At 47.1% G+C, this 23,190-nt stretch overlaps 1 protein-coding gene across 1 annotated transcript in view; it reads left to right on the forward strand.

Annotated features, from left to right (window-relative positions):
* LOC130112356 (slit homolog 1 protein-like) overlaps positions 1-23,190 on the forward strand; it is a 218,539-nt gene that overhangs the window by 61,828 nt on the left and 133,521 nt on the right. Inside the window, 2 exon segments of the mRNA XM_056279686.1 lie at positions 2,217-2,288; positions 4,101-4,172. Of these exon segments, the coding sequence (XP_056135661.1) occupies positions 2,217-2,288; positions 4,101-4,172 (144 nt within the window).

A 23,190-nucleotide genomic window follows, 5' to 3' on the forward strand; every position in this document is an offset into this window, starting at 1 on the left:
ACTGCAGTTATGCACAGAGTCGATTTCTTCCAGTCTTTTAAGATTTATATCTACAGTACTCCTTTGAGCCACATGGGGGGGCGCGTTGGTATTTCTACCACACTCACGGCTTCCGGCATAACGCAAATAGACTGAAGGCTACATCCGGTATGCTCGTTGCGCTACTAGCAAGACTAGGCTAAAACCTGGTATATGGCTTGACCGCGACTACGTTTCTTTAAGGGCTGTTTTTTGACTACGTTTAAAAAGCGGCCGTTTTGGCATCGGTTCCGCGGACAGCTGATGACGTAATAGAAAAGCGTCGCCGAATCATGGGAAAACCGCAGCCCGGTCGTCCGACCATTGGTGAAACTCACCACTCAGTCATTCCTCACTCGGTACGTTTACGTGATGTTAGAAAAGTGGATTTATTGTGTTAGTGCGACTAAAACTGGACTTTTAAAACACATGTAAACGTGTTAGTCCCACTGAAGTGGTACTAAATCTAGTTTCTGGAAGTGGGACTAACACACCTAGATGATGCGGTTGGGGGTGGATTTACTCCGGCATGTGTACGCTTCAATCAGCCCCGAACTGGCCTAGGCGTTCTGCGCATGCTCCGTCGTTCCCGCGGCGGTCTTTCACCCGGAAGTGGAACAGCGTGGTATTAATGGTACCAACATGGCGAGTGCTGGAGCGAGAACCGCGCATTTCTGGACAGACGAGGAGACAAACTTGATGTTGTGTCAACTAAAGGAGGTGAACACCCTAAAGTACATGGATGGAAGGAGACGCGGAATGGAGAACTATTTAAGAAAGCGGCGGAAAAGTTGGACGAAGCGGGATACAACATTTTTTTTAAAAAAACTCTAGCAAATCCGTGTTCGGTGGAAGCACCTCAAACGGGTCTACTGCTACAGGCCTGCTAACCTTTTTCTTTTCCCCCCTTTCCAATTTTCTCCCCAATTTGTATCCGGCCAATTACCCAGCTCCTCTTGAGCCGTCCCGTTCGCTGCTCCACCTCCTCTCCGCCGATCCGGGGGCGCCCCGACCGACCAGAGGAGGCGCCAGTGCAGCGACCAGGACACATACCCACATCCGACTTCCCACCCGCAGACACGGCCAATTGTGTCTGTAGGGACGCCCGACCAAGCCGGAGGTAACACTGGGATTCGAACCGCCGATCCCGCGTTGATAGGCAACGGAATAGACCGCTACGCTACCCGGACGCCCGCCTGCTAACCTTTTTTTTGTCGCTTGTTCGGTATATGACGCAATAGGTCAACCGGAAGAAGGCCCGGGCATATCGCCCCCTACCGTACCGGGGTCGGCCGTACTTCCGTCAATAAATCGATTCTCCCCCGGTTCTTGTATACCGGGACGACGACCGTAGTCCAGTTACACGGCCCGATCGAGCTGTAACCGTAGCAACACTTAATGCTGTTGTCCATGATTGCATGTAAACGGAGCCATGGACAACAGCATGTGTAGCCAGCAGGCCCACCTGTCACATTAGCTGCACTTCAACACACGCCTTCTTGTCGTGATGATAGGCCTAAACATTTCAGAAGACCTTCAATAAGAAGCACGTTTATGGTCATACCGAGTGTTCATGTTGTTCTGGTTTTATTTATTACATTGATTCCAACATGGAAGGCTAGCGTACAGTCTGTTTGTTTTATTGATGAGAGGGAAAAAACGACAGCCCGTTAACTCTGCCTAATGCATTTATTTGGTCTCATTTATAAAGTGTTTAACATGTGAATGTTTTCAGTGACACTTGTATAAAACGAAGTTATGATATGTCTTTGAAGTGGCTGGTTTACTTAGTCAAAATAATATTAGGTGATGCGGAAATGGCAGTAAAATAGTCAGGAATGTCCATTTCTGCACAGATTACCGCCTCTCGTGATTTCTAGGTAAGGCCTATTGTGAATTGGGTCCTTGTCATTTTTAAAAAATTTGTCCCCAGGAAAAAAGTTTGGGAAAACACTGGCGCATGGGAAAAAAATATTTTTCACTTATAGCCATTAATATGTGACACTTTCAGTACTAAGTAATTTGATAATTGACGAGAGGGATCCACCAGCGAATGGCAGCACTCCGGAACACATGTATTAAAAAATCAATGATACAAATTATAAAGTTATTGTACATACTTATGAGGACCACATGTTTATGACTGGGTTGACATTTTCCAGTGTTCATTCATGGATTATGTTTTTGAAATGTTGCAGTCACCTGATGGAGAACCAGATCAGTAATGTGGAGAGAGGTGCCTTTGATGAACTGAAGGAGCTGGAAAGACTGTGAGAAGACGCACACACACACACACACACACACACACACACACACACACACACACACACACACAAAGCTGGCGCTAAGACAGAGGTGACTACATTAAGAGCCATTCAGTCAGTACGTTTACATGATGTTAGAAAAAGTGGATTTATTGTGTTAGTCTGGCTAAAACTTGACTTTTAAAGTACATGTAAACGTGTTAGTCCGACTAAAATCGTACTAAATCCAATTTCTCGAAGTGGGACTAACACACCTAGATAATGTGGTTGGGGATGGATTTACTCTGGCATGTATATGCTGCAATTGGCCCCGAACTGGACTAGGCGTTCTGAGCATGATCCATAGTTCCTGCGGCGGTCTTTCACCTGGAAGTCGAACAGCGTAGTATCAACAGAATCGACATGGCGAGTGCTAGAGCGAGAACCATGCACTTCTTGACAGACAAGGAGACAAACTTTATGTTGTGTCAGCTGAAGGAGGTGAATATCCTAAAGTACATGGATGGCTTTGTCTTTTGCCTTCAGACATCACCGTAAGCAGCAGGGATAGTGTGCATCATCTGTACCAAAAGTAAAGCGTAGAGTACGTATGAAATATTCAGTGCTGTAAAGTCATCCATGTTTTCACCGTTCCACATGGAACCTGCCTGCCGCCTTCTAACTTGTTTGTCACTTGTTTGGTATGTGATGCAATAGGTCAACCGGAAGAAGGTTCACCAGCTGAAAGGGGGCATATCGCCACCTACTCTACCGGGGTCAGACATACTTCCGTCAATAGATCGATTCTCCCCCGGTTCTTGTATACTGGGACAACGACAGTAGTCCAGTTACATGGCCTAATCGAGCTATAACCGTAGCGCCACTTAACTGTGTCCGTGGTACTTGCTCATTTTCCAGTTTAAGTCTTGTACAGGATAAGCCCTTTACATGCATTGTTAATGTCCTGATTTCAAGTATCTCTGTCCTTGTGTCCCTCAGTTAACTTACATTCATTCAAACGTATTATGTTGAGAGACAGAGAGAGACAACAAAGCTCACACAGTACAGGGAAATAAACAGAGGACGGGATAAGTTGTTTAGTCGCCATTACATTTACTATCAACACAACTGAGGGGTCCTGTCCAGGTTTTTCAATACAGGGATAAGTGCTAATACATGAATTTGTAAACAGGATATGATGTGTTAAAAGTGCCAGCTGAAGAGATGGGACATGTCTGAATCCAAAATGCCAGCTACCATATGTTTCCATCCAACTTTCAAATACATTTTAAGCAAATAATTGAATATTGCAAAAAAAGAACAAAACCAAAAACATGAAGCATGTGTGTCCATCATATCTGTGTAGGTGAATAAAACATTTAAAGTATTTTTCTACATGTCCTACGTCATCCTACATGTTTATACGTCAGCACTCACACGAGTTAAGATTGAGAAACAACTGATCATGTGATTACATTGTTTTCGCATTTCCATTTTTATTTTTTATTTGGCATATGCGTTTCCATCAAAATGTATTGCATTCCTTTTCATCGGATACAAGTTTATCCGAATAAAGTTTTATGCAAATTTTGTGAATTTGATTTGACACATGCTGACTCCATCAAAGATTTTCTTTTAATTCAACATGAATAAAATTGGCATAAAAACCACAGGGATGGAAAAGCACTTACTAATGGGATTTATTGTGCATGTGACCACAGCCATCAACTGGGAAAGTAGTTGAGTATTCTCTTTATAGCAGTAGCTTATCTGGGATATGCACGCTGTAAACCTGTCATCCAAACCTCTGGTTTTGGTTTCTTCTGTCTGTCTATGCAGTCGTCTCAACAGGAACCATCTCAGCCAGCTTCCAGAGTTGCTGTTTCAGAAGAACGAGGTCCTGTCTCGCCTGTGAGTACTCTTACTGATGACAGAACTACCCTCCACCCATCAACATGTACCCTACATCACTATAAAACCCATACCCTACCGCCTATGACCATACCCCTACACCATCCAGACTGCCCCATACCTTAAACTGTGCGGGCTACGGCCTTTTCAGGTGTATTTGTACAGTTTTAACTCATAGTAACAGTGTCAGAGTTGCTTTACGGCCACACACTAAGAAACCAACAGATAGATAGGTAGAGAGTGAATGACACGACAATGGACAACGCCCTCTATCTGTGGACCGTCAGTGTAGATGAGGAAAAAAAACTTTCCAGTATATCTGGCGCTGTGATGGCCTGGCGGCCTGTCCAGGGTGTCTCCCCGCCTGCCACCCAATGACTGCTGGGATAGGCTCCAGCATCCCTGCAACCCTGAGAGCAGGGTAAGCTGTTTGGATAATGGATAGATAAATCTGTGCTTGTAAAGTGCAGGCTGTGGCAACAAATCACCTCAGGAAGGACAAATAAGATGTCTGTCGGTCAGTCGGTCTGTTGGTTGGTTGGTCTGTCGGTCGGTCTGTCTGTCTATATCTATGTGTCTGTCTGTCTGTCTGTCTTAAGTTTACGGGGTGGGTGGGGGTGTCCCATCACTGGGATTGAGAGTTTGGTGTTGAACTGCCAAAGGCAAAAAAAAAAAAAAAACACAAGGCCACCAGGCCCTGTGATGGACTGGCGGCCTGTCCAGGGTGTCTCCCTGCCTGGCGCCCATTGACTGCTGGGATAGGCTCTAGCGTCCCGCGACCCTGAGCGGGATAAGTGGTATGGATAATGGATGGAAAATGAGAGTTTCACGGTCATACTTAATGATAAGACTAACGATTGTAACACAACAATATACAGTGTAGCTTTTGTTACAGGATAACCTTTAATTTCCCACTAATTAGCTATTGCTTGATGCAAAGCAAGCTTTACTTGTGTCGGAAAACGCCCCTAACTGCTGCACTCTGTGATCCAGTTTACTATCTCAGCTATAGACAAGCAGATAGACGGGTCAGAGTTGTTTTATTAGCTGAGTAGGTCGGTATCTGACATACCCAAGACTAAAATCCAATACCAAAAGCCACGAGTAACGTCATAAATAAAAGCAACATGGCTTTATTTACAGCATTTTTGGCACATGGAAACCTGGGTTTTATATGTCCAAAGACATGTAGGTCAGGTGAATCAGCCATACTAAATTGTCCCTAGGTGTGACTGTGTCAGCCCTGTGATGGACTGGTGGCTAGTCCAGGGTGTCTCCCTGCCTGCCGCCCAATGACTGCTGGGATAGGCTCCAGCATCCCACGACCCGAATTTGGATAAGCAGTTTGGATAATGGATGGATGGATGGTTTTCCCCTACTCATACCTGTCAGCATTGGGATTTGAAATAAGGGAAATTTTCCTGTCCACCTTGGGTGACCCTACCAGGGGCCAAGCTCTGGATGGCAAAGCTCTTGGCTCCATTGGTACACACAAGCTTCTCTACCACGGCGAGGTGGCGATCCAGGAGAAGGCACACACACACACACACACACACACACACACTATATATATATAGGGAGGTATCTCAGCTCCCCGGCTGCTGCCTGGAGACAGATACTCAAACAGAGAAAAAGAGATGGGAACAGAAAAACAAACACAAACGTTCTTTAATTAACAGTTTTCCCTCACTAATCCCCCCAGTGACAGGTGTATGTGAAGGTTGTGTTGTGTGTGTGTGTGTGTGTGTGTGTGTGTGTGTGTGTGTGTGTGTGTGTGTGTGTGTGTGTGTGTGTGTGTGTGTACGTACGTGTACGCGTGTGTGTGTGTGTACGTGTACGCGCGTGTGTGTGTGTATGTGTGTGCTTTAAGCATGGATTAGGGGACTGAAACAGATTGTGCAGATGCAAAGAGGAACTTCCTTTTCCTCAGAGTGTGTCAGCCCTGGAGGGTAAGGGGGGGGTTGGGGGGGGCAGGCAGCAGACCCTGAAAATACAGCTAATTAATGCCGAGCGAGGAGGAGAGCATCTGAGTGTGTGGGTGAAAGACAGAAAAAGAGTGATGAGAGAAATTGTGATTTTGTGTGTGTGTGTGTGTGTGTTTGTGTGTGTGTGGTATGTGAACCCTGACTGTTTGCTAGTTTTGGCAATTTCACACTCCCATCAGAGAGGGTCCAGATGGACTTGGCATGTTCAATCAGAGTACACACACACACACACACACACACACACACACACACATACATTCATGCCTACACATGGGCATGGCCATTAGCACCTGCTTTCTTCTTTCTCCTGCTGTGTTGATGGATCCCATCAAGCTCCATATCCCTGGGGTCCCCCCCCCCCACACGCACACAAACACAGACACATTCACAAGTACAATGACTTAGACCCCCCCAACACAGATACACAAATGGGAATGTAGACCGAAATTCAATGTCACACACACTTACTTTGCACACTGCACGTACATACGTATACAAACATGATATGGACACATATGACCCCTATCATACCCCCCCCCCCCAGTATCTTTATCTTTCTCTCTTTCTAACACACAAAGCTCTCAATGTGTTTTTTTCCACATCCTCCCCCAGCCCCCTTTATATAGAGTGTGTCTTTTTCGGGCCTCCCTCTAGTTTTCTCTCATCTCCCCCACCTCGTTGCTCATCTCTGTTTCTGTTTTCTTAGTTTATCTCCTTGTAATTCCTCCACTTTCTCTTAGTCTGTCTATCGCTCCATCTCCACATAATGCCATTCAGTCATTCATCCTTCTCACCCCATCCAATCCCTTCCTCCCCCCTCAGTTCATCCGTCCATGCATCCATGTATCCATGCATCCATCCATCTCTAGTGGGCGACTATCCCTCTCTATCAAAGTTAGCTTCTTGGGCATTTGGCCGCATATTAATGAATTACTGAATGAGTGAATGAATAAGAAGGTGGAGAAAAGGAACAGTAAAGGGAATATTGTAAGATCAGAGCAAGATTTACGTCGGAAGGTGGGTGTGATGTGGTCAGTTTAGATGTGATCCCATTTGAAGAAGGGACAGGTGATGTTGGCCGAGCTCAGTTTTGAAATCAGAGTCAGAAATAGTTTGAAACTCTGTTTATTCAGTCCACATACAAGGAGTTTGGCAGGATGCACTCATCGTAAAACATCATAGACAGGAAATGATCTTATAAAGGCATTATCGGGGCGTCCGGGTAGCGTGGTGGTCTATTCCATTGCCTGCCAACATCCTGGGTCCCGATTCGAATCCCCATGTTACCTCCGGCCTGGTCGGGCGTCCCTACAGACAGTGGGAAGCCGGATGTGGGTATGTGTCCTGGTCGCTGCACTAGCGCCTCCTGTAGTCGGTCAGGGCACCTGTTCAGGGGGGAGGGGGAACTGGGGGGGAATAGCGTGATCCTCCCACACGCTACATCCCCCTGGTGAAACTCCTCACTGTCAGGTGAGAAGAAGCAGCTGGTGACTCCACATGTATGGGAGGAGGCACGTGTAGTCTGCGGCCCTCCCCAGATCGGCAGAGGGGGCGGAGCAGAGACCGGATGGCTCGGAAGAGTGGGGTAATTGGCCAAATACAATTGGGAAGAAAATCCAAAAATAAGATAAAACAAAGGCATTATCATCTATTTAAAAAGTTGATAGATGGGAAAGATTTGAGATAGCGGTTTTTGGCAAATCCATATTCCCACTGAGGTATAATGTCCCGGTAAGAAACAATGATATCGTGACGATATGCAGCTCTGGGATATCGTCCGGTTTGGAATATGGACAAAATATTGTGAGTAATGGTAGAAATACAGATCATGAATACTAACGTAATGCAGCTGGGGCCAGCTTGATGAAACGGGCGTTAATCTGGTTCATTAATTACAGAGTCTGTCTTCCTGTTTGTTCTCTGCTAGTTTTCCTACCTGTCTGCTTCCTGATGTCTCTGTTTTCCTTCTCTCTCCTGTTTTGTCTTTTATCACTTTCCCTTGCCCTCGCTTTGTTTTTCTTTTTTTGTGCTTGCTGTCGTTCTCTTGCTCTCTCTCTCTTGTGCTCACTCTCGCTCTCTTTCTCTCTCGCTCGCTCTCTTGTGCTCACTCTCGCTCTCTTTCTCTCTCGCTCGCTCTCTTGCGCTCGCTCTCTTGCGCTCTCTCTCTTGCGCTCTCTCTCTTGCGCTCTCTCTCTCTCATTGGCTCTGTGTGGCTGTGTGATGGTTTTTCTCCACACCCATAAACACTCCTTTTGTGTGATTTGATGACACCCTGAGGCAATGTTTTGTCTGTGTGTGTGTGTGTGTGTGTGTGTGTGTGTGTGTGTGTGTGTGTGTGTGTGTGTGTCCTCTAGGCCTCCTTCACACACATTCACAGGTATGGGGTCAGGGGGATGATGGGAACGCCCTGACACCTACACACATAGAGCCACTCATAAAAATGCAACTTGACCTGGAGATGAACCTGCGTATCTTGGTGTCATCCATCATGTGAGGGGTAGCAGCCACATACCCAGTCCTGTCCAGCTGCTGAAATGAGTGTAGTTAGGGCAGACTGATGCCACGGCAAAAAAAAAAAAGTCGGCCATGACTACCTCCTGTAGGGTGTGCTGTCTGACTCCAGCCAAATATTGATTTATGTCAAACATGCTCATTTCTTTACACCGATGATACTATGCTAGTCGGATATGTTAAACACCAGTTTCCTCACTTACATTTCTCAATACTGTTTTATATTATCCAGCTTGATGATGGCACTTTTCACGCCTACATAAAAAAATGTGCATATGCCGCTCATTTTTGTTTTTGTTTTTTGAAAGTTTTTTCCCCCCATTGTTTTGATTTTGATATACTTTATTATCCCTGTGGGAAATTCTTCTCTGCATGTAACCCATCCTAACTGTGTAGCTAGGAGCAGTGGGCAGCTGCCGTGCAGCACCCGGGGACCAACTTCAGTTGGTCTTGCCATGCCTCAGTCAGGGGAACAGACAGGAGTATTAACCCTGACGTGCATGTCTTTTTGATGGTGGGGGAAACCGAGCACCCGGAGAAAACCCACCGCAGACACAGGGAGGACGACCCTGGATGACCCCCAAGGTTGGAAAACCCCAGGGTTCAAACCCAGGACCTTCTTGCTGTGAGGCGACAGCGCTAACCACTGGGCCACCGTGACACCCCAGTTTTTCTCTCCAATTGTACCTGGCCAATTACCCGACTCTTCCGAGCCGTCCCGGTCTCTGCTCCACCCCCTCTCCTGATCCGAGGAGGGCTGCGGACTACCACGTCTCCTCCGATACATGTGGAGTCACCAGCTGCTTCTTTTCACCTGACAGTGAGGAGTTTCACCAGGGGGACGTAGTGCATGGAAGGATCACGCCATTCCCCGTCCCCCCGAACAGGCGCCCCAACTGACCAGAGGAGGCGCTAGTGCAGCAACCAGGATACATACCCACATCCGGCTTCCCACCGCAGACGTGGCCAATTGTTTCTGTAGGGATGCCCAACCAAGCTGGAGGTGACACAGGGATTCGAACCGCGATCCCCGTGTTGGTAGGCAACGGATTAGACTGCTGTGCTAGCTGGACGCCTCGTGCATAAGCCACTTATACAAGTCAGAAATTGAGAGAGCATCCTCTCCTCTCTGCTAGCTTCACCCTAAACCACGGCTGAAGCAGCTCATTCGCTTTTTTTTTTTTTTGTCTACATTGGGAGAGGTGTCATGTTCAGGTCAGATAATGTTCATGATTCAAGATTCTTTATTTGCTACGTCTCATTATACAAGTACAAGAGAGTAACATTCTCGTGTTTCAGCTCCTCAACACTGCACCAACAATAGTAATAAATAACAACAAAACACAGCAAAATAAAGCAGTAATAATAATAAATAGTGTGTGATGTATGTAGGGTGGTGTGTGTGTGTGTGTGTGTAGACCCAGCCTTAATAAATGTGCATATGTGTATGTAGTTGTTTGTATATTTGTGTGTTTGTTTATGCCAAGCTACATCTGTGTGAGTGTGTTTGTGTGTAAACTGATGATCCACTGAAGACCATAGCTCAGGCCAGTCAGTCCGGCACCAGGCTTAGTGTCTTTAATGTTCTTTGTTCAAAAGCCTGGTTGCTTGGTGGAAGAAGCTGTTCTGGAGCCTACTGGTCTGGGCTTTTAGGCTGCGGTACCGCTTGCCTGATGGTAGCAGCTGGAGCGGTCCATAGTTGGGGTGGCTGGGGTCTTTGATAATCCTATGGGGTTTGCTGACACAGCGTCCATTGTATATGTGCTGGATGGAGGGAAGCTCACATCCACTGATGTCCTGGGCCATCTGCACAACCCTCTGCAGTGTGTTGCGGTTATGGGCAGTACAGTTCCCATGCTGGGCAGTGATGCATCCAGTCAGGATGGTCTCGGTTGTGTCTCTGTAGAAGGCCCCTAGAATCCTGGGCCCCATGCTGAACTTCTTCAGTCGCCTGAGGTGGAAGAGGCGTTGCTGTGCCTTTTTCACCATATGGCTGGTGTGTACATCCCAGGTGAGGTCCTTGGTAATGTGGACACCGAGGAAGTTGAAGCTCTTGATCCTCTCTATAGCAGTCCTGTTGATGGTGATGGGGTCCAGCTTCCCCCCTCTCTTCCTGTAGTCCACAATCAGCTCCTTGGTTTTGTCGACATTGAGGGAGAGGTTATTCTCCTGGCACCACCACTTTGTTAGATTGTTGACCTCTCTCTTGTATGCCGTCTCGTCATCGTCGGTGATCAGGCCCATCACCATCATGTCATCAGCAAACTTTCCAAGTTGAGCTATGTGTGGCCACACAGTCATGGGTGTACAGGGAGTAGAGGAGGGGCCTCAGGACGCAGCCCTGGGGGGCTCCTGTGTTGAGGTGCAGGGGTGTTGGAGCCCATCCTCACCACCTGGCGTCGGCTTGACAGGAAGTTCAGGATCCAGCTGCACAGTCTGGGGTTGAGTGCTAAGTCCCTGAGCTTGGTGTAGAGTCTGGTGGGGACTATGGTGTTGAATGTCAACAACAAGCTGAAAGCGAAGCCAAAGCCTGTCCCCGGTGAAGGAAAACTGTAGATTGCGTGATTCTCGACGTGATCAGCAGCGGACACAATCCTCTCACATTTCACAGGGAGCCATTTGATTAACTTAACGTCAAAAATATCTGTGGCTTTTCTCCATCTGTTATTTCACCCATTTGAAACATGATGACAGTGTGGCCTTTCTAATGGACAGATAATCAGTATTACAGTAGAACAGTGTTCAGATATAGTCGGGTGTAGTTGGAGGCGAGAGAAATAAACTTGGTGATGCAGATTTTTTTTTTCCAACTACAAATAAGGTGCAGCAGCCATTGTTGCTCGTGTGCTGTCAGCTAAGTGGTAAACAGTTCCCACCCTTGTAAAAATTTGATCCTCAGCTCAAAACTAACACAGGCAGTCCTAATGTATTGCAAACTACATTGAACTATATGGGAACACTGTTGTACAGTAATATTGATTGTTAGTCCAACAGAAGCATTGCCACATCTTCATCACGTTTCAAACATTTTTCCTGTTTGAGTAGGAACTTGTTTGCCGCTGCACGAGTCTTTGTCCTACCCGGTCAAAAGATTTCAACAGCAGTAGGGATTGGATGGTTACCGTTTTTTTCAATATATCGTGATAAAATTTCAGACGGTTATCATACCATGTCAAATCAAATCACAGAGGTCAGAGAATCAATGCGCAGAGTGAACACAGAAGGCCGCTGGACCAGACGGCATACCTGGTCGGGTCCTCCAGGAATGCTCCGACCAGCTGGATAAGGTCTTCACAACTATATTTAACCTCTCACTGTCCCAGTCCATAGTCCTGGCATGCTTTAAGACCACCTCTATAAATCCTGTCCTCAAGAAGTCAACATCCACATGTCTGAATGACTACCAACCCATAGCACTCGGCCCCATTGCCATGAAATGCTGTGAGAGACTGGTTCTGGCCCACATCAAAAACACTATCACCCCCCCCCCTCCACACACACACACACACACATTCGACCCACATCAGTTTGCCTACCGTCCCAAAAGGTCTACGGAGGATGTCATAGCCACTGCCCTGCGCTTTGCTCTGACCCACCTTGAACTTAACAACACATACATCCGGATGCTGTTTATAGATTATAGCTCTGCCTTCAACACTATCATCCCCACCAAACTAACCACCAAACTCCTCTCCCTTGACCTCAACCCCTCCCTCTGTAACTGGATCCTGGACTTCTGACGAACAGACCTCAGTCTGTTAGGTTAGGTGACCACACCTCATCCACCCTGATCCTCAGCACAGGGACCCCTCAAGGCTGTGTTCTGAGCCCCCTCCTTTTCTCCCTCTTTACCCATGACTGCCTGCCAACTCATACTTCAGATGTAATAGTTAAGTTTGCAGATGACACCACAGTCATTGTCTGTATCTCCAACAATGACGAGACGGCCTACAGGGACGAGATTCAGCACCTCACATCATGGTGCACTACCAACAATCTTATCCTCAATGTGCAGAAGACGAAGAAGCTGTTTGTTGACATCAGGAGGTCTAGAGGCTGCAGCCACTCCCCCATACACATCAATGGGGTGGAAGTGGAGCGTGTCGCCAGCTTCAAATTCCTTGGAGTCCTCATCAGCGAGGAACTCTACTGGACATTAAACACCCAGGCCCTTGTGAAAAAGGCCCAACAATGCCTGCATTTTCTGAGGAGGCTGAGGAGCGCCCATTTATCCCCCCAAATTCTCACCAACTTCTACCACTGCACCATAGAGAGCATCCTGACCATCTGCATCTCAGTGTGGTACGGCAACTGCTCCTCAGTAGACCAGAAAGCTCTGTAGCGGGTCGTCAAGGCGGCCCAGCATATCACCGGTACCCAACTCTCAGCCATAAAAGACATTTATCACAAACACTGCCTTCGAAGGGGTCTGAGCATCAGCAGAGATCCCACCCACCCCAACCATGGACTGTTCTCCCCCCTGTGCTCTGGGAGGCGCTACAGGAGCCTCAGAGCCCACACTACCAGGCTCAAAAACAGCTTCTTTCCCCAAGCTGTTGCCCACCTGAACCTGGCCACCCACTGAATGTCTGTAGATATTTTTAAATATTTTGTACTCTTGCTCTTTTTTAACTTGTAGCTTTTGGTCTTCATGTGTATATCTTATACTGTGTTTGCTGTGTGTGTCTGTCTTGCACTGTTTGGTGAAGCCGCAGCCCTCATTTCATTTTTAACATGTGCCTGCACATTGTTTTTAATGACAATAAACTGAATTGAACTGAATTTTCATAATCTCATTCAGCAGTACATGGAGGATGTCTCCAGCCATGGTAAAGATAGCAGCCATTATTACATAACCTGGCTCCTGATCCAGAAGGATAATGTTACCATTTATTAAAGGATGAAAGTCACAGATTTCAGCTTTTACTACATACATGCAAAGTCCACAACTTTTGCGATAATGTCTATGTTTGTCCCCACCATTTGACTCCCTCCCTCCTCCCTTTTTCTCCCCAATTGTATCCAGCCAATTACCCCACTTTTCTGAGCCGTCCCGGTCTCTGCTCCACCCCCTCTGCTTATCCGGGGAGGGCTGCAGACTACCACATGCCTCCTCCGATACATGTGGAGTCGCCAGCTGCTTCTTTTCGCCTGACAGTGAGGAGTTTCACCAGGGGAACGTAGCGCACGGGAGGATCACGCTACTCCCCCCAGTTTCCCCTCCCCCCTGAACAGGCACCCCGACTGACTAGAGGGGGCGCTAGTGCAGTGACCAGGACACATGCCCACATCCGGCTTCCCACCCGCAGACACGGCCAATTGTATCTGTAGGGACGCTCGACCAAGCCGGAGGCAACACGGGTTCGAACCAGCGATCCCCGTGTTGATCGGACGCTCCACCATTTGACATTTGATAAAAAATTGGCGCTGTTTTTAAGTGAGGTTGCTGATGGGGGAGTATGTTAATGCAGGGACAACTGTGCACAACCTGTTCGAAACACTTCAGCGCCCCGTTTCTAAATCCTCCACTAGTGTTTAGTGTGTTGCACTGCACACACGAGGGCCCGGGGCCTAACGGGGAACTGTGTCAGTCTTTGTAATGTAAATGCAGTCTCTTCAGCATAGATGTGTAAACAGGCCTCTTGAATATCATGCGCAAGATGCAATTTCTTTGCTTTGTTGTGTGTTTGTGTATTGTGTGTCAGCGCTCATCTTCTCTGTATGTGTTTATGAACGTAGATCTCACTGTTTTCTCTGTTTGTGTGTGTGTGTTTCTGTATATGTGCACGTTTTTTTCATGTATGTGTGAGACAGGGCTTGGGTGTTTTTGTGTGTGTGTGTGTGTGTGTGTGTGTATGTGTGTGTGTGTGTGTGTGCGCGCGCGTGTGCACCGAGCGTATGTGTGCTCTATTTGCAGCTAATTCCCCCACAAACTGGTCGTCTCATGTGGCTGAACAGCAGGGCGGTCCTCATTAGTGGGGTAGATTGGCATCCTCGCGGCGTTTGAGCATGGCTAATTAACAGAATGAAGTTAACAAGGGTGAACAGTGGCGGGGGGGGGCTGCTTTAGCACTGCTGTTCAGAGGCTAAGCAGAGTGTGACCTCACAGTTTACCAAAACTAATTCACTGCAGTAGGCAACAGCACGCTGGAAAGAGAGCGAGGGGGGGAGAAAAGCTTCATATTCTTGTGTGCCTTTGTGACCCTGTATTTGTTTGGTGATTGCTTTCATTTCCCTTTGCACCCCATTATTTGCTTTTATGGTGTGTGTGTGTGGGTGTGGCAATGGTGATGGACAAGTTGACGGACGAGATCAGGCAGGAGTCTCCATGGCCTATGATGTTTGCGGATGACATTGTGACCTGCAGTGAGAGTAGGGAGCAGGTGGAGGAGAGCCTGGAGAGGTGGAGGTATGCACTGGAGGGAAGAGGAATGAAAGTCAGTAGGAGCAAGACACAATACATAGTATGTGTGAATGAGAGGGAGGACAGTGGAATGGTGAGGAAGCAAGGAGTAGAGGTGACGAAGGTGGATGAGTTTAAATACTTGGGGTCATCTGTCCAAAGTAACGGGGAGTGCAGAAGAGAGGTGAAGAAGAGAGTGCAGGCAGGGTGGAGCGGGTGGAGAAGAGTGTCAGGAGTGATTTGCAACAGAAGGGTACCAGCAAGAGTTAAAAGGAAGGTTTACAAGATTTGTTGTGAGACCAGCTATGTTATATGGTTTGGAGACAGTGGCACTGATGAAAAGACAGGAGGTGGAGCTGGAGGTGGCAGAGTTGAAGATGATAAGATTTTCGTTGGGAGTGATGAAGAAGGACAGGATTAGGAACCAGTATATTAGAGGGACAGCTCAGGTTGGATGGTTTGGAGACAAAGCAATACAGACAAGATTGAGATGGTTTGGACATGTGTGGAGGACAGATGCTGGGTATACTGGGAGAAGGATGCTGAGTATGGAGCTGCCAGGGAAGAGGAGAAGAAGAAGGCCAAAGAGGAGGTTTATGGATGTGGTGAGGGAGGACATGCAGGTGGCTGGTGTGAAAGAGGAAGATGCAGAGGACAGGAAGAGATGGAAACGGATGATCCACTGTGGCGCCCCGTAACGGGAGCAGCCGAAAGTAGTAGTGGTAGTAGTAGTAGTAGTAGTAGTAGTATAAAAAGGACTCTGTGCTTTTAAATACCTGGTTTTAAAAGCAATACAGAATCACAGTATAAATAAATAAGTATGAATTGGACTAAACACTAATTAAACAGCCAGTAATTGTTCAAATGACCAATAGCCATTCAGGGAGTAACAGGACCTGCTAAATGTTGGCTGATCTGGAAGAACAGCAGATCAGATAGGAAAGAAAAATTCATCAGCAACATCCAAATTTCACTCGTTTACAATTTCATAATTTCATCAAGTGCAACTGACTTATGACTTCTGCTTTTAGAAGACAGAGCTTTATTTTCTTGTCTACAGGACAGGTCATCCCGTCACAACGCCTGTGTATTGAAGTGTTGGGTTTGACTGCGTCCTGTTAAACCTACACGGCCATCAGTGTTGTGTAGCCTCGCGGCTACAGTAGCTGATTTCTAAAAACGGTTGTACCATGTTAAGACTCGAGTTCCCTTATTTATTAACGGAGAATTCATTCATTCGTTCATCATCAGTCGCTTCGCCGGGGTCGGGTCGCGGTGGCAGCAAGCTAAGTAGGGCACTCCAGACGCCCCTCTCCCCAGCAACACTCTCCAGCTCCTCCTGGGGGAATCCCAAGGCGTTCCCAGGCCAGATTGGACATATAGTCCCTCCAGCGAGTTCTGGGTCTACCCCGGGGTCTCCTCCCAGTTGGACGTGCCCGGAAAACCTCCAAAGGAAGGCGCCCAGGAGGCATCCTGATCAGATGCCTGAACCACTTCAACTGGCTCCTTTTGACGCGAAGGAGTAGCGGCTGTACTCCGAGCTCCCTCCGGATGTCCGAGCTCCTCACCCTATCTGTAAGGCTGAGCTCAGACACCCTACGGAGGAAACTCATTTCAGCCGCTTGTATCCACGATCTCACTCTTTCGGTCACTACCCAAAGCTCATGACTAGGGCCCTACCAAATTCACGGCCGTGAAAATCGCGTCACGGACCGTGAAATCAGCCTCTTCCCGTGTAATTGACCATTTGCCGTGAAATGCAGTGAAATGCAGAATTTAAGTGCGCAACCAGTTTGAGAAAATACTGTGCTGACATGATTGACATTTTGGATGCGCGAATAAAAGCATTCACGTGTCTAAGACATTGATTGGTTAAATGAGCATCCGGGGTGGTCGCAATGATCATAGTTGTTACTAGCATAGTTTGAGTTAGCTGTCGCCAGCATGTTAGCTTAGGCCCTAATGTGCTGAAGATGTCGAAATCTAAAGCCTCAAAAAACACGACTGCAGACGACAGAGTAATTGAGTTTGGAAAACATATTTTACACGCTGATGGCGGGAAATTATTTTGTACGAGTTGTAATATCTCCTTAGATCACAGTCGACGAGCAACGATTCAGCGTCACTTGGAAAGTGAAACTCATCTCCACAAAAAGAGGGCTGCCGAAAAAGAACCACAAGGTGGTTCGGAGACGAGTCAAACGAGAACATTACGCAAAGTAGATTTAAACAACCAGCGGCCGAATTCCTGAAAGCAGTGCGCATTTTTGACCCTGCACAAACACTTATTTTGACGGTGGATTTAAACTCACTCCGCACGGACATTCCTGGATTTGACAAAAACTGTAGGCTGGAATTGCCGAACTACAAACACATCGCACAAGAGGTGGACACAACTTTACCAGCGCTAGCTTTTTGGAAATCCTCCGAATCTAGGCTACCACACCTTGCTAAAGTAGCGTGGCGCTGTCTGTCAATCCCGACGAACTCTTTGGACGCGGAGAGGGCCGTGTCAAAACATGGACAAGTATTTTCATCGCAGAGACAGAGCATGAAGCCAAGCACCATCGCAGGATGCTCAATGCTTACATTAAACCACCAGTACGGTTATGCTGTGTACAGTAGGCTGGGCTATTCAGGCCCTGTGTGAATAAAAAGTGTAATTTCATAATTGCCGTGAAATGTCGCATTTTTCTTATAGATTCCGTGAAATCTGTGATTTTCGAGAAACTAGGTCCGTGAAATTGAGCGAAATGTACCGTGAATTTGGTAGGGCCCTACTCATGACCATAGGTGAGGGTTGAAACGAAGACCGGCTGGTAAATTGAGAGCTTTGTCTTCCAGCTCAGCTCCCTCTTCACCACAACGGTCCTGTACAATGAACCGATTAATGGAGAATATTTCAATATACTAGTGGAACAAGTGGTAGGAGGCGCTCAAAAATGAAGGAAAAATGGGCGAGATAGTAAGTGGCGCACTCTTCTCCAGGTAAACCATCTTTGTTAAGGTATGCTAATTGGTCTAATGATGAGTGGGAGGGAGAATGTGCACACTGTTGGCACTCCATGGCACACTGGTTTGTCTGCCATGTCTGGTGCACAGGGATGTAAACTGGACTTACTGTTACACAAATGGGAGGAAAATTTCCCAGCAATTTTTTTCCATGCAGGGAGCGTCGCTCCTTCCTGCTGTGTATGATAATAACAGAACGTTGGAGTTCATTCAAGTCAACAGGATAATGGGCTCTGCAGTGAGGGGAGTCACCTTCCTTAACAATTGGCTATGTGTGTGTGTGTGTGTCTGTGGTTTTAAGGTCAGGCGGGGAACCCTACCGTCATGTCTGTGCCAAGCTGTGTGACCTACCAAACCCAGCGGCTCGCTTCAATGAAAATGCACGATGGGAAAGACACAGAATATTAAATCACACCGAGACAGAGACAGACACACAAACACACACAGTGTTGCTTTTTTCTTTTTCCAGAATACACGTTTACCATACTCCATCTGTCTTTATTTCTTCTTAAGCTAAGATTTTAGCTTCTTCCGTATTGTTTTCCAGTGGGGGCAAATGTCGAAAAGGTTACTGCATTTTTTCTTTGGCAAAAACACTCGCACACTATATACTATATATATATATACACTGCTCAAAAAAATAAAGGGAACACCTAAAAAACACAATATAGACCTCGAAGAATGAAATATTCCAGCTGAAAATCTTTATTTATTAGACAGAGGAATGTGTTTAGAGCAAAATAACCTAAGAATGATCAATGGAAATCAAAATCATTAGCCCATTAAGGTCTGGATTCAGAATCATACTCAAAATCAAAGTGGAAAATGAGAACATAGGCTGATCCAACTTCTGTGGAAATTCTTCAAGACGATTCAAAATGAGGCTCAGTAGTGTGTGTGGCCTCCACGTGCCTGTATGCACTCCCTACAACGTCTGGGCATGCTCCTGATGAGACGACGGATGGTCTCCTGAGGGATCTCCTCCCAGACCTGGATCAGGGCATCGGTCAACTCCTGGACAGTCTGTGGTGCGACATCGCGTTGGCGGATGGTACGAGACATGATGTCCCAGAGGTGCTCGACTGGATTCAGGTCTGGGGAACGTGCAGGCCGGTCCATAGCATCAATGCCCTCGACATACAGGAACTGCTGACACACTCTGGCCACATGAGGACGAGCATTGTCATGCATGAGCAGGAACCCAGGGCCCACTGCACCAGCATATGGTCTGACAATGGGTCTGAGGATCTCATCCCGGTACCTAATGGCAGTCATGGTACCTCTGGCTAGCACGTAGAGGTCTGTGCGGCCCTCCAAGGATATGCCTCCCCAGACCATCACTGACCCACCGCCAAACCGGTCATGCTGGAGGATGTTGCAGGCAGCAGAACGTTCTCCACAGCGTCTCCAGACTCTCTCACGTCTGTCACATGTGTTCAGTGTGAACCTGCTCTCATCTGTGAAGAGCACAGGGCGCCAATGGTGAATCTACCAACCAAGATGTTCTCTGGCAAAGGTCAATCGGGCTGCACGGTGTTGGGCTGTGAGCACAGGCCCCAATTGTGGACGTCGGGCCCTCATACCATCCTCATGCATTCTGTTTCTCACTGTTTGAGCAGAAACCTGTACATTAGTGGCCTGTTGAAGGTCGTTTTGTAGGGCTCCGGCAGTGCTCCTCCTGTTCCTCCTTGCACAAAGGACCAGATAGCGGTCCTGCTGCGGGGTTGTTGTCCTCCTGCGGCCCCCTCCACGTCTCCTGGTGTACTGGCCTGTCTCCTGGTACCTCCTCCATGCTCTGGACACTGTGCTGGGAGACACATCAAATCTTCTTGCCACAGCACGCATTGATGTGCCATCCTGGATGAGCTGCACTACCTGAGCAACTTCTGTAGGTTGCAGATACCGCCTCATGCCACCTCTAGTGGTGAGGGCACTAGCAAAATGAAAAACTAACCAAAGATCGGCCAGAAAAGATGAGGACAGGCAAATGGTCTGTGGCCACCACCTGCAAATCCATTCCTTTTATAGGGGTTGTCTTGCAAATTTTCTAATTTCCACCTGGTGGAAATTAGACAATTTACCAACAGGTGAAATTGATTCACAAATCAGTGTTGCTTCCTAACTGGACAGGTTGATATCTCAAAAGTGTGATTGACTTGGAGCTACATTGCATTGCTTATGTGTTCCCTTTATTTTTTTGAGCAGTGTATATATATATATATATATATATATGTTTGGTATACAGGAAGATAAACGTTATTTCAAATGGAAGACAAGCAGAATCCACCTTTTCATCTCACTCTCCCTCCCTCCTGATTTCACTCTCTCCTCTTTCTCTCTTGCTTTCTCTCTTTCCTCTTTCTCTTTCCTTTTTCTCTCTTTCGCTCGCTTTTTCTCTTTCCTCTTTCTCCTTTCTCTCGCGCTCTCTCTTACTTTTCTGTCTGTCTTTCTCTCTCATTCTTTCCTCTTTCTCTCTCTTTCTTGCTTGCGCCTCTTTTTTGCTCTCATTCTCTCTCCTCTTTCTCTTTCCTTTTTCTCTGTTTCTCCTTTCTCTGTCTTTCTTGCTCTCTCACGCTCTCTCTCCGCCTTCCTTTCCATCCTTTGCCCTCAGGCTTTGCCCAACTGAGCATCCCACTCCCCTGTTCCTCAGAGAGGGAGGAAGAGAGGAGTGGAAATGGGCAGTGGGGTTCATGAAGGAGAAGAGAGGAGGACAGAGAAGGCGAGAAAGAACAGATTGGGTTTGGAGAGGGATGACGACTGATAGAGCGGCTTGGGGAGGGGACAGATGAACAGCATTTATGGGGTGAGAGAGATAAAAGGAGAGAAAGAGATAGGACGGGTGTCTGGGTTGCGTAGCAGTCTATTCAGTTGCCTACCAACACGGATATCACCAGTTCGAATCCCCATGTTACCTCCGGCTTGGTCGGACATCCCTCCAGACACAATTGGCCGTGTCTGCGGGTAGGAAGCCAGATGTGAGTATGTGTCCCGGTCGCTGCACTAGCGCCTCCTCTGGTTGGTCAGGGCGCCTGTTTGGGGGGAGGGGGGAACTGGAGGGAACAGCGTGATCCTCCCACACGCTACGTCCCCCTGGTGAAACTCCTCACTGTCAGGTGAAAAGAAGCGGCTGGTGACTCCACATGTATGGGAGGAGGCATGTGGTAGTCTGCAGCCCTCCCCGGGTCGGCAGAGGGATGGCTCGTAAGAGTGGGGTACTTGGCCAAGTACAACTGGGGAGAAAAGGGGGGGGGTTAAAAAAAGAAAGAAAGAGATGGGACAAGAGAGTTAAAGATGGACAGAATAAGAGAAATGGAGAGAAATACTCCCAACAAAGGACTAGAAGATGTGATGGGAAGAGTACTGACGAATGAGAGGAAGAGAAAGAGAGTAAACATAAAGGGGGTGAGAGGAGGTCAAGCAGGGGGAGATGGATGAAATGAAACGGAGAAAGAATGTGAGAGACGGGGGAAAGAAAACACAAGAAAGAGAAATTGCCAGTGTTTGCCTCTTATGTTGGCTGAGGTTTGCGAGTCACCCGGGTATCAGCCCTCACCGCACCGTCAGGACACGAACCTCCCCCGGGTGCCCTGTGTGTGTGTGTGTGTGTGTGTGTGTGTCTTTGTGTGTGCTTGATTATTTCCCATTATAGTGTGTAATACACATTATGGTGCGTATTCTCTGTGTGAACTCTCGCCACAGTTGTGTGGTTGAGCGACAGACATGGAGAAAGAAAGGAGAGAAAAAGGGAGAGAGTGGGATGAGTGGTTTGTAATATAACCACTGTAACAAGAACCGATTTTTTTCCTTTTGCTTTTCATCGGTCTGTTGGTCCGCCTGCCTCTCTGTCTGTCAGTCTCTTCTAATCTGTTTGTTGGTAGTTATTTCATTTTTTCTGTTATTTGCTTCCGTCTGCAGACCTGGCACCGACACGAGCATGACGGTTTAGCTGACGATTAATTGTCATACAAATAATCGCAATTAGTGTTTTTTTTAATATTATTATTATTATTATTTTATTTCCCCCCCTTTTCTCCCCAATTGTACTTGGTCAATTACCCTCTTTTCTGAGCCGTCTGTCTTTCCAGGTCGGGTGAATTGGGTGAGGTGGTGGTGGGTCCGTAGATGGTTTTTAAATTTGTGGTATTCGCGCTTTTGACCGCCACCTTTTTGTTTGCTGCAAATCCGACAAATCGCCGCCTCCAAGTAATTGCACTCTCCTTTTTCATTTGGGTTAAAACCAACATGTGAGGGTGTCCGGGTGGCATGGTGGTGTATTCCGTGGCCTACTGACGCAGGGCTCGCCTGTTTGAATCCCCGCATTACCTCCGGCTTAGTCGGGCATCCCTACACACATTGACTGTGTCTGCGGGTGGGAAGCCGGATGTGGGTATGTGTCCTGGTCACTGCACTAGCGCCTCGTCTGGTCGGTCAAGAGCGCCTGTTCAGGGGGGAGGGGGAACTGGGGGGAATAGCGTGATCCTCCTATGCACTACGTCCCCCCGGTGAAACTCCTCACTGTCAGGTGAAAAGAAGCGGCTGGCGACTCCACTTGTATGGGAGGAGGCATGTGGTAGTCAGCAGCCCTCCCCAGATCAGCAGAGGGGTGGAGCAGCAACTGGGGTGGCTCGGAAGAGTGGGGTAATTGGCCAAGTACAATTGGGGAGAAAAAGGGGGGGAAAAGCCAAAGGGAAAAAAAAACCTGCTGTGGTGTTTGGCTTTGCAACTACTCTCATGCTGTTCATGTCAGCACGTGCTCGTCCAAATGCAGTCGTCGAATATTGTAGAATAATATAGAATATTATAGAATATTGTAGAATATTGTAGAATAATATAGAATATTGTAGAATAATATAGAATATTATAGAATATTGTAGAATAATATAGAATATTATAGAATAATATAGAATATTGTAGAATAATATAGAATATTATAGAATATTGTAGAATAATATAGAATATTATAGAATAATATAGAATATTGTAGAATAATATAGAATATTGTAGAATAAGCGTCTCAAGATGAACAGTTTGTTGGCACTAATTCACCACTCGTGTTAGGGGCACAACAAGAAAAAGTCATTAAAAGAACCCCAGTCAAACAACACAT

Source organism: Lampris incognitus, chromosome 5 (genome assembly GCF_029633865.1).
Source record: "Lampris incognitus isolate fLamInc1 chromosome 5, fLamInc1.hap2, whole genome shotgun sequence".
In the NCBI taxonomy this organism is placed as follows: Eukaryota; Metazoa; Chordata; class Actinopteri; order Lampriformes; family Lampridae; genus Lampris; species Lampris incognitus.